The sequence below is a fragment of the Folsomia candida genome, unplaced genomic scaffold (genome assembly GCF_002217175.1).
Source record: "Folsomia candida strain VU population unplaced genomic scaffold, ASM221717v1 Fcan01_Sc003, whole genome shotgun sequence".
In the NCBI taxonomy this organism is placed as follows: Eukaryota; Metazoa; Arthropoda; class Collembola; order Entomobryomorpha; family Isotomidae; genus Folsomia; species Folsomia candida.
In genome coordinates this window covers 5,401,847-5,419,151 of record NW_019091195.1, presented here as the reverse complement: position 1 = coordinate 5,419,151, position 17,305 = coordinate 5,401,847, and the positions used below count along the sequence as shown (strand labels likewise).

At 37.6% G+C, this 17,305-nt stretch overlaps 3 protein-coding genes across 3 annotated transcripts; all 3 read right to left on the bottom strand.

Moving 5' to 3' along the window:
- Positions 1-253: 253 nt before the first annotated feature.
- On the bottom strand, positions 254-3,929 carry LOC110846340 (protein transport protein Sec61 subunit alpha). The gene is made up of 11 exons (XM_022093056.2): positions 3,507-3,929; positions 3,323-3,390; positions 3,164-3,229; positions 3,013-3,079; positions 2,739-2,882; positions 2,325-2,650; positions 2,151-2,249; positions 1,914-2,075; positions 1,523-1,827; positions 951-1,009; positions 254-706 (listed from the first exon to the last, which is right to left on the bottom strand). Exons 1-11 carry the CDS (start codon positions 3,511-3,513, stop codon positions 579-581), a joined length of 1,431 nt encoding a protein of 476 aa, XP_021948748.1. The 5' UTR covers positions 3,514-3,929; the 3' UTR covers positions 254-578.
- A 308-nt stretch (positions 3,930-4,237) lies between these two features.
- LOC110847892 (protein O-glucosyltransferase 2) lies at positions 4,238-7,143 on the bottom strand. Its single transcript, XM_022094926.2, has 10 exons — positions 6,936-7,143; positions 6,552-6,863; positions 6,250-6,455; positions 5,960-6,171; positions 5,852-5,882; positions 5,592-5,772; positions 5,482-5,520; positions 5,161-5,398; positions 4,777-5,076; positions 4,238-4,683 (listed from the first exon to the last, which is right to left on the bottom strand). The coding sequence occupies exons 2-10, from the start codon at positions 6,785-6,787 to the stop codon at positions 4,528-4,530; spliced, it is 1,599 nt and encodes a 532-aa protein (XP_021950618.1). The 5' UTR covers positions 6,788-6,863; positions 6,936-7,143; the 3' UTR covers positions 4,238-4,527.
- Positions 7,144-7,255: 112 nt separating this feature from the next.
- Positions 7,256-15,785, bottom strand: LOC110847890 (poly [ADP-ribose] polymerase tankyrase). The gene is made up of 8 exons (XM_022094925.2): positions 15,407-15,785; positions 12,609-14,867; positions 12,398-12,525; positions 12,246-12,299; positions 8,141-12,154; positions 7,963-8,043; positions 7,619-7,874; positions 7,256-7,533 (listed from the first exon to the last, which is right to left on the bottom strand). The coding sequence occupies exons 2-8, from the start codon at positions 14,848-14,850 to the stop codon at positions 7,397-7,399; spliced, it is 6,912 nt and encodes a 2,303-aa protein (XP_021950617.1). The 5' UTR covers positions 14,851-14,867; positions 15,407-15,785; the 3' UTR covers positions 7,256-7,396.
- Positions 15,786-17,305: the final 1,520 nt, after the last annotated feature.

Below are 17,305 nucleotides of genomic sequence, written 5' to 3'. Positions count from 1 at the left end.
CCTAATTTAGATAATAAAACCTTATCTCATGTGAACTACCGCGGAGAAAACACTTTGGACGACAAAAACTATTTACACTTAAAAACGACTGTTTCGGGCGGAGGGAGGGTGGCTGTCTGTCTGGGTTCCATGGAGTTCAATATCCTCTTCTGCGTGGGTCAATGCAATGCAGAATTAATTTTTTTCTCATTTTTCTCTCGATCGGTGTTTTCATACAGTTTCAATAAAAAAATTTTCAACTTCAACTTCCATGTATCAGAAAACAACAAACTTTTTATTATAATAAACGTTAATTAACATCACATAGTAATTATATATGAAACTATAATTTACGACAGTCGAGTGGTTTCAATTTATAATATTTGCAAACACATTATTAGGACAATAATATTGCAAAGGACATATTTTTTTAAGTTTTGTAACTTACACACGCATGCATTCAATTCAAGGGTACAGTATACACTCACAGACTAATTTTCATTCAAAAATTAGAAAACAACTTGTTTTGCTGAGTACATATATATCTACCTACTCGTAGTTTACAATATCTAGAAATATTAGTAATTTCTTTCTTTTTTTTAGAAAAGTAGAGTGCTCATTCCACCCATTTCACTTTGTTCCTTCACAAAAATTTCAAAGTATTGATAGATAATTGTGACGGCGAGGAGAATACCTGTGCCGGATCCAATAGCACCCAAGAAATCAGCTGAAAAAATGGAAAAGCGAAGATTAGTCGGGGGGAAAAAATTTCGTGTAATTTTCGGATTTGAGCACAGATAAAATTGTCATCAGAATGTCATAGTATAGGATATAATGTAGTTGGAATCTTTGCACATGTAAATGTTCTTGGACAAGCTCTTACTCTTAATGTTACCCATTTTCATGATTTGAATTTTAATGATACGTTTATAGCAGTTTTTCTATGAATTGAAAATAAATTAAATTTTTACCCAAAACGGACAGGGCCCCAATACACAATCCTCCAAATGCTGCAGCAGTAGGGATGTATCTACATTCAGAATTTAAAAAAACATATCATAAGTGCCGTCATGCTTGTTATTGAAAAACATGATTCTAAAAAATAGTGTGTGACACTCTTAGACTGCTACTCATATAAATTATGAAAGCAGGTGGAAATATCACCATTTGATATATCTCCTGTTGACAAAGTCAAACAAACGATGACGGCATCAAAGCCAGACCGCTTGTTGATGGAGAATATTATGAAAACAACCCTAGAAGGGATCGAACCCACAACGGCAAATGAGAAAATTGAGACACTTTCTACTCTGTACTAAAGTGTAAGTACGATGATCTCACTGGTATTTTACTCGTAGCTAAATAATAATAACTCAACCAGTCCACTTCAACCCTTTTCGTCTTAGGTTGAGTAAAGCAACGTTTAGAAAATAACGTTACCATTTTCCTCCTCTATAATAGATGCTCCATACTACTTATAGCTCCCTTAATTTGGCAGCGTTGTAATATTTAAGTTTTTACTTACTATAGGAATAATGCATACCTGTTTAACTCGTGAATCATGGATTTGTCACGATGTCCTCTCATAATCATTTGTTGTTCTTTCAATTGCTTGGCTACATCCTTGGCAGAGGACCCGGACACATCAATCCACGTTTTGGAAAAGAAGGCACATGATCCCAGCATGAAAATAATGTAAAGGACCGCATGGACCGGATCTTCAACAATGTGACTAAGTGTTTCCGGTGGACTGAGATAGTAACATAATCCTCCAATTGGATAAGACCTTGCAGGACCGCCTCCTGCCATATCCCCCCACACTCCGAGCAAATTGACCAAGAAATTTCCCTATGGATCAATTAAAAGACTCGTGAAAATAATGGAGACAAAGAAGCAAAAGGCATTATGAACGAATAAGGTAGTCAACTACGTACGTGAAATTTAACTGCGAGCATCTGAGAAATGACGTATAAATTGGAGACCAAAGCAGACTGCAAAATAATTGGGATGTTTGAGGTATAGAACAATTTGATGGGGTAGCTGCTGTATTGTCCACGATATCTTGCAGATTTGATTGGCAGATCGACACGGAATCCCTAAAAAAATATACCATTGTATAATTTTACAAATTTGACAATTATATGTGAGCATATGGTGAATAAATTCTATACTTGGAAATATATGACCACTGCAAAGATAAGTACGGTTGCCATCAAGTTCATCAAGTTTGGAAGGTTTTGTCTGTAGAAAGCCTCACGAAGCCCTCGAACCTACATGATCATCAAAAAACTTGAACTTAACAATTGCTTGGATAATTGAAATAATTATTGCAAGTGTTCACAAACCTTGTCTTGACGGGTTGCCAAAAGATGGAAAAGAGCAATTACAGCTCCCTCGAATTCAGTTCCACGACCAGTGTTTACGGTGGCCGGACTGAAAGCTTTCCACACGATTGTTTCGCAGACATTGGTAGCGATGAAGAGTGAAATTCCAGACCCTAGACCATATCCTTTTTGGAGAAGTTCATCAAGTAGCAGGACGATGAGACCGGCAACAAACAATTGGATGATAATGAGCAAGCATACTCCAGCCCCAATATCGGCAGGGTCACCATACAGGCCCGTTAATACGTAAACAATAGCTTGTCCAACCGTGATCACCATTCCAAACACTGAAAAATAGAATGTTTCGAATCCACATATTAATTATCAACCAGTATTTTTACTAACAACGAGGATTTGTGTGAATTAATGTATTACGTTTTTGTGCTCCATTAAATAAAGCTCGATCTTTTGGTGTGTCACCGACTTCAATAATTTTTGCACCAGCCAGCAATTGCATAATCAGTCCAGACGTAACGATGGGCGAGATACCTAATTCCATTAACGTTCCTCTGTTGGAAGCTACGGATAATAAAATAAATAAAAAATTGTAATGGTAGTCAAATATAGTGTTTAATTCTTCACAGGTAAAATATTATTGTGAGCCGACTGTTTATAAATTGTACTGTCTGTTATAAATGTACATTCTCACCAAGGATAACACGAATCCAATAGAACGGATCCGCGGAATCGGAGCTCATAATCCCGAACAAGGGAATCTGGAAGTAGGACATTGATTATATCAGAACCACCCAGACAGAGTAAAAAACATACTGAAACATAAGCCATGTAATTCTTCCTACCTGACAGCATACTAAGAAAATGAAGAGGGTAATGGCAGTCCAGAGAACTTTCTCCCGAAATTGAATCTATTAAATCATGGTGAAAATTCAGCATGAACCAACTCCCACGCAATATTTATTTCATATAATTACACAGTATTATTAACTTATCATGCCCACCTTTCTCTCAGGTTTCGCTATTTCTGGTAGTATACTACAGAAGGGTTTGATAACTTCCAAAAATTTAACTGAAACAGAAACAACAAAGTTTTACGTTAGACACCAAGAAATATATTTATTTGCCAGATTTTCCCACTATCAACTATTTAGTAAATAATTAATTATGATTGTTGTTTCAACTTACTCCCCATATTGTGACCGTGTGTATGTGCTACTTATCCCTTTCTTCGTCCTTCGCAGAATGGAACCTTTCCTTTCTGTCCAACAGTAAGTAAAATAAGCCAACCCAATTTGAAAAAAATGCTTGTTGGCGACCGAACAATCTTTTCTTCCGTCTCTTCAAGGCGAAAGATGAGTCCCGTTAGAAACGTGATCTAATTTTGGATTTAGTTCAACAATCCATGTAATAATAGCGCAGACAATGCAAGACAGGCTGCTCAGAGACCCAAGTCGACTTCTTCCAACCACTACACTCCAACTACTACTGGATGACACTTAAAAGTTAACTGGTCAATTGTCGTGACACAATACGACGACTGGTGCGTGGTGAAAAGTTCGAATGAGGATAGTCGACGGTGGTGGTGGTACCGGTAATATGTGGCCGAAAACAGGCCCACGTCATCCAACACAGCTCCAACTCATCTACATTCACCACGGTTTGTGTAACTTAGGTTTCACGACAGTGGTGATGCTGCTCATCCGCCAATCTCAAACGGCAACCCTTTCATCACCAATATTTATCGTGCTGGCATATGGATTTGCATACGCTGCACAATGTTGATATACATTGTAGTAAAATGTGGGTTATTTTAATGTCAATGTCAATTGCCAACTCATTTGTGCTGGAAGATGCGTTTGGAGGAAATAGGATGATGCGGACGTCGGTCTCAAGTGTCTCATATTCCCAGCCAGCGTTGTTGAGAAAAACATCTCGTATCATTTATTACCATGCAGAGATGAGATAACTATAACTATTTTATTATACAAACAGAGTAGGCAGAGTTGTATGTAAGTATTATTGTTCAACGTGAGTATAATTATTATTGCACTTTAACAGGTTTCAGAGACTTACTAGTTTTAAGATTAGTGGCTTTTAGTCAATTTGTTAAACATGTTCATCGTGGTGGACTAGCTAATTTTTTTCATGAGACTGCAAGACTGACTGATTGAGATTTTTCCATGCATAAAGATTCTATTTGATTAGATCAGAGCTCATCCTTGTCATCTGTACCATCATCACTCTCATAATTCCTCTTTTTTGGAGAACAATGGCAGTGTCCTTTGTTTGGGCTTTCTTTTTCCACAACTTGTTCCATTCCATCCTTTACCTCCACCGGATTCTTTAGCCGTTTCGACCAATGCTGTAAAAATAATTTTCATTTACAAAATATCATTCAATTGGTCTATGGTTAATCTAAAAGTTTCAGTCCTTCTCCAAATTGTCTGTCACTAACCTCAAAGAGAAGCCCGTGGTAGCAGAAAATGTTGAGTGGCATCAAGTTTTCTCGAGCATATTCACTTCCTGCTTTCCCAATTTTTCGAACTTCGTCATCCTTCCCCGTTGCCCACTTGATCTTCTTCACCAAGTCCTTCAAATCAGCCTGAACTGGTATGTAATGTGTCCACGGTTTGAGATCGTTGTAAAAATGCTCAATGTACGGTGAGTCGGTTTTAAGTACGACGGAATCTCCTGCTAGCAAAAATGGGAAACGATAGGCTGAAACAGTTCCGTCAATGTTGAGCTGATATTTGTACTGAAAAGGCAGACAAGAAAAGTTATTTTCAATTATTATTATTTTCTGGCTCTTTCTTTTAAATTCTGGCCTGGACTCACTCACATCAAAGAAACGGAAGAACGAAACGTGTGGCTCTTTGGGACCGTAAATCTTTTCTTGGTCTCGAAAAAAGAAGAAGTTGGTGAGGGAGGCGTTGATGAGGTTCGGATGCTTTCGACCAATGGAAATGAGATCAAGTCGCTCCTTCCTCGAGTCCCTCCCTTTCCAAAATAGTTTCGGAATTTTGTCTTCCCACTGTTTCTCCGAGTTTGACTGCACCGACATCATGTCCAGAGACACTCTTAAATAATATTGTATTCGATTATTTCATTACATTATATTCTTGTGCATACATTATTACGTCCGCTTTAATTATTGAAATACCTCCCCATTGCCTCCAGAGATGCTTCCGTCAATTCATACCTGTCAATTCATATATCAACTCATTTTCCATCGGTCAAAACAACTTGGAGTTAATCATCAATAATTCATACGTGGGTAAAATTATGTCCAAAGTTACATTCGATTTGCACCACGAGAAAATTGGGATGGGTGGTTTAATCCGGGCTCTGTCCACTAGCGGCCAGTCCCCCAAATTCATTATGAACTCAAAATCTGGTAAATGTAACTTTCTCGTGAGTGAAAGTAGAATGCTGTCCGAAAACATGTGAAACCCTGTAAATAATTGAGATTTGGTTAATCCAGTCCTCCAGTTGACCTCTCATTTAGTTTGTCGTGAAGTAATCTTACTAACCGACGTGTTCACCGTAACATTTTCGGTATATCTGTGTAACAAGAATATGCATATAGGTTTTAGTCGTTTACACCAACTTTTTAAATATATAACGTGTGCATAATATACCAAATTCTCTTTTACCACGTAGTGGCAAAAACTATGAGCTTTTAGGTTATAAAATTTTTCAACCGCTGTTTTGAGAACGTTATTAAAATCCACATCTTGGAATGGCGATAAATCACTCTCAATTTGGGCATTTTCATTTGGACATTTTGCCTTTTTGAGCCAAATGGGTAGCGAATATCGAGGACAATTGCAGTGATCAGGGTGAATCGGTACTACAAAGAAAATGTAATCGATTATAAAATAGAATTACATATAGTAAATATTTACAATAGTCGGAATACGATTTTTACCATTGATGTTATATGGGGATTTCCCAACATGTAGCTTGTGAAAGGTAATGATGATTCGAAACCCTTTGAGACATGACTGATACATTTTGTACCGTACAATAAAACTGCCATCCTTCCTGTCGAGCAATTGTGTCCAAATATTTCTGTCGCCGCTACAGTCAATCCGAACTTTTAAGGCTTCTCGAATATTTTCAGTCATTGTCATGCTATACATATTCAAAGGATTGCATAATGCAATTTGCATTAATCGTGAGTGGTAATAAATTCGCCTGAATTATAGCATTTGAGTCCCTGTTTCTTACTTAATTTTCCCAAATGGAACAAGTTTGACAAAAAAGTATCTTGCTGGAAGCACAATGATATGAGGTCGCAAGCCAGGTCCCCACACGCTGCTATTTTTCGTGTCAATTAATTTGGACTCTTCATCCATGGGCTCACCCAACTGACGGACGACTTGTTCAGCGTTAACAATCAACGCGTAGAGGAAGACAACGTGATATAAAAGTATGAAATTCATTTTGACTTTATAAAAGTGCATAGTGTGAATTATCCAGTAGTTGCATACACAAGTCAAACAAAATAATATGTCGCAAGATGCATTCGTACGCGTCGTCCTGATAGAAAATTTGAATATTTTTTAACTCTGTCTTTATTGAATGCTTCCGTAATTATTTTGATTTACTGACCTTTGCCAACCGTTAGGAAAACGATAATTTCCCTTTATGAGCAGTATTACGGCAATTTCCCATTGTCAGTGGGTGGATGATGCCTGATTTTACATACTAATCTTTCATTACCCCTTCAATTAAGCCAGTTTATATTCCACAATTTGCTGAAGCTATACGCCAGAAACTTTGATTTAAGAAAACTACAGAATAGTGTGTCCCATTTACTACGCGCTGATAGCTTTCCTGGATACAAGTTCCAGAGCAAATCTTATATATCTCAGTTTTCCCTCATGTTTTTAGTGAATGAATGCTTAGAAATGAATGAATGAATGCATGGGTCATGGAATGGACTACATGTATTTTATTAATGTTCAACAGATTACGGCAAGAAGACTACAACCTGATAGATTAATCGTTGAATAAGGTTAATGTAGTTAGATTAAAATAAAGTTTGTGTAATTCCTCTGCAAAACTTATTCTCAATTGGTGAATTGAACCAAGTACCGCAGTTTAACTTGCTTAGGATTGAAAATGATATATTCATTGTAGTTTAATCCATAATACTGATTTTTAGGAAATACTTGTTCAACCGAGGATCCCAAAGGAATGGATTTTCCTTAAAAATACAAATACACATAATGTAATACATGTAGCACTTGATGAATTAGAATTGATGCAAAACAAAGTTTCCATGCACGTACCATTCCAGAAAACTGTAGCACCAGGATCAGGTATGAATCTTGAATCTGCAGTTTTTGAACTGTCGAAACCCTTCTGTAGTGACCTTTCTGTCCCTGGAATATGATTGCTGACATCGGTGCTGTTTATCCTGACGTCTTTTATCTTACCCAACGCAACTTCACAGAGAAAGATGAACTTTGATGATTTTTGTTGATGGTGGTCGTAGCTACTAGTGTAGCCCTCACTCTTTGCAAATGTATCGGCAAAATATATTCCCTGTTGCAAAATATATCAATTGAAATTTGTTAGAGATTTATATACTACCAATATTTTATCAAGTAATATTCAGTTATTAATATCCTACTTTGCCAAATAATTCTCCCATGCGATCCACACCCAGTGGTGCAATTTGAAGACCAGAGTGTAAAATCGAAAGTATGTTTTCCTAAAAAAAATTACCGATTGGACAAGATATCAATTATAACGTATAATAAACGTATTTTTTAAATGTAGGATTTCGAATTAAGAACTATAAAACATACCTTTTTAGTTCCATGCCACAAGAGCCATCGATTTCTAACAGTGATCTCATGCTTCTCTGCTCCTTGGATTCGATAAATCCCTTCAACTTTAGTTTTGGGGGATGTATTGTGAATATACTGAAGGATTAATTGTGCTTCAAAATGTTCTGATTTCTGGGCCATGTCCAGTGGTGCCAATTTTGTTCCTAAACATTGGTAAATGTACTCTATTGGATTTGTGGTCGGGGAACTATATTCTGCTGCTAAAATTAGTTCCTTGGCAAAACCGAGGTGAATCAAGCTGTATATTTCTTCCTGGCGTTCGTGTAGATTTGACAATTCGAAGATTGGTTGCAAAGCTTCGGAAGCAAATCCGTAAACTGGAACCAAGGCATAAAATTCTTCACTAGCTGCGATCAATTGTTCAAAAATTTTGAGACGCTGCTCTTCTGTATAGTTTTCAGTAGAGTGGTTATACTGCATTTGCTGTTTTTCTGCCAAGATCACCTTAATACGATTAAGTACTTCATTTGCCTTGTGTAATGCTTCGGTTGAAATAATGGGAAGGGATTTTGATACTTCCAGCGAGGTTTGAACATTTCGATAACTTTGGTAATGGTTGGAGCTCATTTCCATTTTGTGAACCATTGTAAAGCTTCTAATAATTTTGTACACTTCAGCGTTCAACTTTGAGGGATTTGATTTTTCACTCTCTTCCAATTTTTCAAAATCGACTGTGAGCTCGGCTGGTCTTTTCGCTTTTATGTCCTTGTGGACGAGACGGTAGCGTTTCGGAATAGGCTTAAAATTATTTTTACCGTCGTCCCAATTGTTGCCACTTTTCGCTTTGAAAATTTTCTTAAACTCCTTGATTGCTTCTTCTTCCGATGGAAATGGTGTTTTTTGGTATTGACCTTCCGTTCCGACTCGTCCCCATTGTGTGAACAAGACAACCAACTGCTTCCCACGGGGTTGTTTAACGACCTGCATCTTATAAAAGTTGTATAGACCGTACATTCCGTAGGATAAATCCACATTCGTGAGAACGCAGTCGAACAGAGTGTCTTGAACGGGGTCAAGAACTACCTCCGAGTTATCTTCCTCCATCTCCAACAGTGGATCTGGTAGCACTTTCAATTCTTTCTGTGGCATTTTAGCCTCTTTGTCCAATGATATCTGCTTAGCCTTGTTCATAAAATCTTTGATTGGTGGATCAAAACTGCAGTTCGTTTGAATTGTGACGACCGTGCCGTAATCTTCTGGACACGAGAGTTGTTGTGCTTGAGGAGTTTTCAATATTTTGTACATGGCATTGACGACGTGGGTCTTTTTGAGCTCAGCAGCTCTTTCTAGTGGCGATTTTCCATCTCCAGATTTTTTTGTGAAAGTAGCACCAGCTTTGTGTAAAATTAGCAAGACTTGCTCCACATTAGCATAATAATAACTTTCTTGTGGGCTGTCTCCTACAGATGGGCATACCAAATAATCCACGGCAGTCCAACCACGTTTATCTTGAACATCAAGGTTCAATTCTGAAGACTTTCCCCTGACCCAATTTGAATAGTTGGTGTTCCATGGGTCAATATCCAACTCTGAATTGTACGAATGTGGGTTGAGGAGAAGTTTTACCATTTTCAAATCATTTAATCGAATTGCATGCATCATTGCTGTACGACCTTGATCATCACCGAAATTAAAACTGACGCTCGACTTTAATCGCCAAAGCCAGCTTACTACGTTGTATCGCCCATGAATGACGGCAACTATTAACGGGGAATAGAGTGGAAATGATTTAGAATCTTGATCAGGATGATGATATTTTACCAGGCATCTCACTCCAGGATACGGCGATAAAACAAATGGATACTGGGTCAAAGCATTGGCTGAAACAGCCCCATTAGCCAAAAGGGAGGCTGCCCAGAGGGTCAATTCATGAGGAATGTTAAGAAACTCGTTAAATTTCCAAAACAGAGCGGAAAATGGGGTTCGACCCAAGTGGTCACGAGGCAAGTAAGGAATACTTTGTGCTGTGATACCAACCTTTTCCAATGCTGCCACTTGTGCATGATTTTGATTCATTGCTGCATAACTAATGGCGTTGCAGTTGAGACTGTCGCCCTGTTTCGGATCCACGCCTTTTTCAACTAATAAGTTTAATAGCTGCACTTGGAGCTCACTCTGTTCACCAGCTTTGGAGTGCTTTGCCAAAGTGTGCAATAAGGTTTCTTGATTTTGCTCTAGTTCTTTCACATCTTTCACACGATGAACGAGCTTCAATGCTAAACGTAATTTTTGGGTTTTGATTGCAGTCGACACCGGAATTGATATGTTGGCACCGGATGATTGAAGCTTAGCAATCATTAAATGAAGAATTCCTTGCCACTCTCTTTTGACAACTTCTTGGAATATTGGATATTTCATGGCCTCCGTTTTCATTCTTCGGATTTCATCATCTTGTTTGGCTCTGTGGGACCAAATCCACCGTGTTTCCTCGGGTGGTTCAATTGAAATTCCTTTGAAATTTCGTTCTCTTGAAGTGGACATATTTTCCTCACTGTTATCGTCCGAGTTGTCGCTGCCACTGTCATTATTGCTCGAATTATCATCCGACTCTGAATTATTCTTATCATCATCCGCATTATCCATAATTCCAGGCTCCTTTATAATTTGAATATTTGTATCAAGTATTTGTAAGAAATCTGCTCCCTGTTGTTGAAAGTGTAGTGCACTTCCTTCGTGGCCGCACCAGACTGCCAGACCGAAAGGAGTATTTCCTCGCAAGTCTTTGATGTCCATATTGTCCTTCATTTCTGAACTAAAGTAAGAACAGCAAATTGTGGCACCCCTCATCGCAGCATAATGCAAAGGCGTCGCTCCAAATTTGTCGGATATTTTCACAAATTCTCTCTTGTTTGTTCCTTTGATTGAGTTTAGAAGAATCATGACCAGCTCAATCGGGTCCAAGTTAGATTTCTCCAGCGGTTTACCAACTTTCACGAAGGCGTAATGGAGAGATGTTCGATGTCGGATGTCCCTAAGACGCAAATCGGCTCCTGCTGTGAGAAGCGCATCTTCAATGTCGTAAGCCACATCCGTTTCATTGCCTCTTGAATTAACCACCAAATGAAGCGGCGTCCGTCCATCTTTGTTCGCCAAGTTTACGTTTGAACCGGATTTGATAAGTGCAACGACAGCTTCCAAGGCCCCAGTTTCTTTTGGATTTTGAGCCACAAAGTGTAATGTTGAGTTTCCCTTTTCAGGATCAACCTCTCGAAAATCACCTCCCTTTTCCAACATTTGTGGAATTAAGCTGAACATTCTGGGTTGATGCATAGCCAGTAGGAGGAGCAAACTAAGTGAATCGTCCGATTTTGATTTAAAGTTGATATTTGCCCCGGCATTGATCAAATAGCTTATCACTTGAATTGATGAACTATTCTTCTTGTTAACAATTAGGGTGGCAAGTGGGGTTCGAAAATTAGTATCGAGTGGGTCCAAATCTAGCTTCCTTAATTGGAGAATCGATAATACTTGTGTGGCATAACTGGTGCACACGACAGAGTGGAGCATGGAGGTTTGAACCTTGTTTTGCATGCGTACTGCATTTACGTCAGAATCCAATTTCTTTACAAGAAAACTGACAAAATTACAAATGTTTTTCACTTCATTTGCATCTGTTGTCGTGTTGTTATCGGTAAATATTTTGAAAAGAGGGGTTAGACCTTCCTTGTTTTTCATTTGTGCCATTGTTTTTAAGGCTTTCAGGTTATCTGCATCTTTTGCCAGTTTTTCATACAAATGTTGAACGTATTGGGACTTGACGCTTCCAACTAGCTTGTGCAGTATGGTATCTTCATCTCCCGAGTCAACTAAAGTGTTCAACTTGACACCCGAATCGAGGAATTTTTCCGCTAACCAGTAGTTTCTGTTGGCGCAAGCAATCATTAGGGGGGACTCGTTTTTGAGGTTGACAGCATTTAGGTTACATCCTCGGTCAATTAGGAACGTCGCGGCTTGAGACAAATTATTGAACATCTATAAAACAATAGGACATTATCATTCTTTTGAAGATTGAACGTATTATAGGCAACCTAGTATGCAAATGCATTGATAGTATAATGGTTACCATTGAAAAATCTTCCCATTCTTTGCGTAATGTGAGGCCAGCCAAGTGATGTAACTATAATTTGACCCAAAATTATTATTAATTATTATTATTAATCAACTTTACTAAATAAGATTAATGTCAATATAGAGAAAGTATGCATATGCAATTACCGCATTATTATTTTTAAAATCTGGCGTTGTACAGTCGGCACGAAGTTCTTCAATCAAGAATTTTAGGCGAGGAATTAGACTTGATTTCATTGTGGTAGACGAACAGGCCTTCAGTAGCAGTGTCATTCCTAAATTAGTAATTATTTTTGTGACTGCAGTAAAAATTAACCCAGCAAATCTCATTTGAATGCAAGTATTCTTTATTAATTACCACTGTCCCCATCGACTGGCGTGTTGACTTCGACACCGGGCTCCTTCACTAGAAGTTCCACAATTCCGACGTGGCCTTTCATGAATGCAATAGCAAGAGGGGTCAACTTCCAGTCGTTGCCTTTCGCCACATCACAACCAGCTTCAAGGAGCAATTTGAGGGCAAAGAACCATCCATAGGCAGCAGCATAATGTGCCAAAGAATTACCGCTGGAATCTTGGACTTGATGATTCACACCAAGTCGAAGAAGATAAGATAAGATGTGAGCATGTCCATTGATAACAGCATGAAATATACAGGTTCTGCCTCGTCTGTCCGTTACTGCGACTTTCACCCCATGATTCACGAGTAGTTTTACCACATCAAGATGTCCATACAGGCAAGCCAGCATCAACGCCGTCATCTTGTCATGCTGTGCAGGAGTGGGTTTTTCTGGGTCAGCATTGGCTTGTAGAAGGGCTTTTACAATTTCCAAATGGCCACTTTTTGCAGCAATGTGCAAAGCTCGCATTCCATTTCTGTTGACTTTCTCCAAGGAGGAAGTTGCTTGGACTCTTGCACCGCTTGTTGTGGCCGAATCATCCATATTGCTCGCACTTTGCAGTTCATGTGCCAAAAGTGCTTTAACGTTGTGAAGTCTTCGTCGTGACACAGCCAGATGGAGGGGGGTGTTGCCATCCTTTTCAGTCACCATAGTTGACACACCACTGGCGAGCAAGAGCTTCAATGGTCCATCTCCGACACAGACTGCAGCATAATGTACTGGCGTCCAGTTTTGTCGATCGACTATGCCATACTCTGGCTTGGAATGCAGAAGTGTTTTCAAATATTCAGGATTTGGGTTAATTGCGGCACAATGAATCGGAGTAAATCTGGAACCGAACATACTCTTCTTGACGACCGATACCGGTTTGAAATCTGAAAACGGCTCGGTACTGTGGGTCAATGATTCGACATGAAGGAAATTAAAGCCAAAACCACCATGTTTCAGAGCATTGGCTGCAAGTTTACCAGCGACCTCAATATTCCCATGTCTTACAATGGTATCAATTTTGTTGAGGAGCTCATTCATGATTGAAGACCCCTTATCTTTATTAATTGAGAGTAAAAATTCCACCATGGAATACGGCAAACCTTCTTCAATTCCTCGAACAACGTGTCCTGCAAAGTCGCTCTTGTTTGGAATTTTAGTCTGAATGTTGTAAGTGCTGTCGTCCTTGAGTAGCGCGGCGTGACCTTCTTTGCCACCACGACCAACGGTGACAGCTCTGAGGCCATGTCCAAACATCATTCTTGACCCATGTCCCGTTGACTCGGTGTGGATGAGGAGATCTGGACTGGGACCAAATTTCTTCTCCACCGAAGGGTCGAGTTCTAGCAGCATCTTAATCACGTTCTTGTTTTGCAGTTTAATTGCAATGTCCAGTGCATTCGAATCATCGCCGACGGGAAAACGAGGCAGGCATAATGAATATATTTGCGATGCATCGGTGGTTACGAGTGTTTTTAGCAATTTACAGTCATTCATCATGACAGCCCGAAAAACCAATCGGGAGTGGGCAAGAGTGGAAATATAAGGGATTTCCAGGTTGGACTGGAAAGTGGGATCATTTTTATATTCGGAAACATTGGTATTTGGATTAAGTGCTTCTTTTTTGGATTTGCGTTTCTTGCTACCCACAAGTTGTTGGTCATTATTTGTTGGTGTCTCATTTTTGAGCTTCTTACTACTTTTTACTTTATTAGCTGTTAATATTTTCTTGACTTTGTCGGATTTTGATTTGTTCGGTGCCTTGGAGGTTGGAGCTCTTTTACTTTTACTTTTCACGGTTAATACTTTTGTCACCTTCGAATTAATGGATTTTTTAATTATTTTTGACGCAGGTTTTGATTTTGCTTTTGTAACTGTTTTACTCTTGGGAGAAATTCTTTTCATGGATTTTTTATTGGTATTTGGCTTGACAATACTTGACTTGACAGATGGAGGTGCGGATTTTGGTGATTTATTCGTGTTGGTTTTTTGGTGATTCGACTTTGCTGTTGAAATTGCTTTCAGCACTTTAGTGATTGATTCCGGTGTTTGATAAGTGATCCTGGATCTTTTGGAGGACCGACTCGAGTCAGAATTTTTCGCGACATTGCTGGACGATTGCTTTCTTTTGCCAAGAGGGGATTTACTCGGTTTGGGAGCATCGTTAGCCTTGTCGAAGTCAAGGCGTCGTTTTGCCCCCACTCGAACCATTGTGATGAGACTTGTATCTAGATGAGTTTTAAATAATACCGTGAGATTTTGCATCATAACATACAAGAACCACTGCATTAGTAACAGTTTTCATGACTTTTTGTGCAATACTATATATGTACTACATAAGTTCTATACTCTGTAGACGACCTTGCTTGTCACACGATCTGTTGCGTGTAAGCCTTGATCATATACTGCATTATAACTATGTATAACTTCCTTTGATGTGTTTCTCTTACAAACATATGATGCATACAAAAGCAAATTGTGTGCTTTGGATAATGATGATATTGATCGATATTAATGATTTATCTCTATTTGGAAATGATATGACATATGAAACTCCAATCTTTTACACCTCACCTATGAATTGATTGCAGTGACAGTAATAATACCTACATATGGCATAGTACTTGCTTATTTGTATATGTCGTCAAACCCCAAAGAGTTGTTTAAATGTCAAAATTTAATTCATAACAATGACTGAAATATGCTGGCATGTTTTTTATACTGAAAATAGTGAATGAATGAAAGACAATATAGATTGTAAACTTACATATAGTCGCCTTTACGAACAAGCGGGATGAGAACTTTGAGACATCTTATTGATGAGTATATATGAATTCCAAGAGTCTCAATTTGCCTCTCTTGCTTGCCTGTGAAATGCTTAGATTCGGTACTGCCAAATACTTAAATATTTATTATTGTAAACACTCTGTAATTTTATTAAGTTTTCCGATGTTTATGAGAGAACATTTGTGAATCAAGTGCACAGGACGAGTGAGCATCGTCGCAACTCGACAGTCTGTTTTTGTATTGGCAACAAATGACGTAATGCAAAAATCCTGAGTCCAATCCTATCTTGTTTTCATATGATTCAGCGAACACAAACACCGGTTCTAACATGTTATTTTTTGCGAATACGTTTGCAAACTTTAGCCTTGGGTTTATAAACGAGCTCAGTAGGCTTTGAATAACCCACACTCTTTTGCTCTTGCAGAATTGCTTCTCATTGCAAGTTTCACGAGTTCCAGCACTTTTGCGACTTTTTGCATAAAACATCCATGTATATCATATCACGTTTTGTTTTTGCATTATGTGACAAAGACATTTTTATATTATCAGATTAGCATGAATAAATAGTCAACAAATTATGTAGTTTCAAGAAATTCCAAAAATATCTGACTGATGTATATTATGCGTACTAACTGTTTGAGTATTTCATAAATTTGCGTAATCTCAAAAGACTATGAACTAATGACAATTAAGTATATAATCCACGAGTAATTTTCTAACAATTTTCTTGCTTTCATTGTACAACCGGTGATGTTGATAACACAAATATTATATACTAAAATATGATAAGGAATGGGATGAGACTTACTGTACATTGTATGCAAATTGAAGAGCCAAGTGGTCAACGTTTCGAACCTTCGTTCTTTTTCAGAACCGGAGAGAAAATTATTATTTTTGTCAATTAGATATTATAGAATAATACCCATTCAATTTCTGGGGCTGTATCTTGCTTGCATCCACATTTCTACATTTCATTTCGATAGGTGCATGATCTTTTTACAAGTACCGTTTCTGGTATTACAAATATGGATATTATATCCTCTTCTGTTTATGTACATAAAAAGTTTTACCATTTGTGAAACTGAAAAATATGGGTTAAGCATGAATCATGTATGATTATAATGTGTTTCAAACAGAGCTGGGAAATTAATGAGTTTCGAGATTAAAAATTAAGATTTGAGATTAAAAATCCCCGAATCAGAGATTAAGATTAAGATTAAAATTATTCTTCCGCTACTAAATTAAATTATTAAGATTAAATTAATCTATTTTTATGACACAGATTAAAGATTAAAGATTAATTAATCTAGATTAATATAATAGTGATTAAGAATTATTTTATTTTATCGCCGTTTTTTATAGTTTACATCGATATTATAATTATATCGTAAATTCTAAAATTTGAGAAAAGTATGAAGTATCGGTGCTTCAAAATTGTTATTCAAAATTATTAAACTTTTATCAGCTAAATTTAAGGCGAATACAATAACTTGTAATACGAGTAAAAATTAGTCTCACCTCAAATGCAACGCGTTTTTAAATTTCAAAAAATAATAACTCTTAATTTTTTTTAATTAAATTAATTTTTTAATGGCAGCAAATTTTTTAATCTTTTTAAAGAATACAGTTTTAAATAACGTTACTTTCAAAAAAGGGAACCTGTCAGAAATTTAGAATTGTTTTGATTTTTAAAAATGGTTCCAGTGTTGAAAGACGATCGTGCGTTGAAATTTAGAGATTTACAAGGAGTCGAGTAACAGATGGCGTGATTTTAATCATAATATAAATCGTGATTAAAATTAAAGTCGAAGATTCAAAGATTAAAAATTAAAAATTAAATTAATTAAATTGACTTGTGAGATTAAGATTAAAATTATTG

Bases quoted from the DNA above. Each gene is read 5' to 3' on its own strand.
- LOC110847890 (XM_022094925.2), bottom strand. From the start codon at position 14,850: ATGGTTCGAGTGGGGGCAAAACGACGCCTTGACTTCGACAAGGCTAAC. The intron at 12,526-12,608 runs GTAATTAATAAA...TTACTAATTTAG, and splicing joins GCCAGTCGATGGGGACAGTG to GAATGACACTGCTACTGAAG. The intron at 12,155-12,245 runs GTAACCATTATA...ATTGTTTTATAG, and splicing joins AATGGGAAGATTTTTCAATG to ATGTTCAATAATTTGTCTCA.
- LOC110846340 (XM_022093056.2), bottom strand. The intron at 2,883-3,012 runs GTGAGAATGTAC...TATTATCCGTAG, and splicing joins TTGGATTCGTGTTATCCTTG to CTTCCAACAGAGGAACGTTA. The intron at 2,076-2,150 runs GTATAGAATTTA...ATATTTTTTTAG, and splicing joins CAGTGGTCATATATTTCCAA to GGATTCCGTGTCGATCTGCC.
- LOC110847892 (XM_022094926.2), bottom strand. From the start codon at position 6,787: ATGCACTTTTATAAAGTCAAAATGAATTTCATACTTTTATATCACGTT. The intron at 6,456-6,551 runs GTAAGAAACAGG...GAATATGTATAG, and splicing joins GTTCCATTTGGGAAAATTAA to CATGACAATGACTGAAAATA. The intron at 5,399-5,481 runs GTATTTCAATAA...ATATTATTTAAG, and splicing joins TCTCTGGAGGCAATGGGGAG to AGTGTCTCTGGACATGATGT.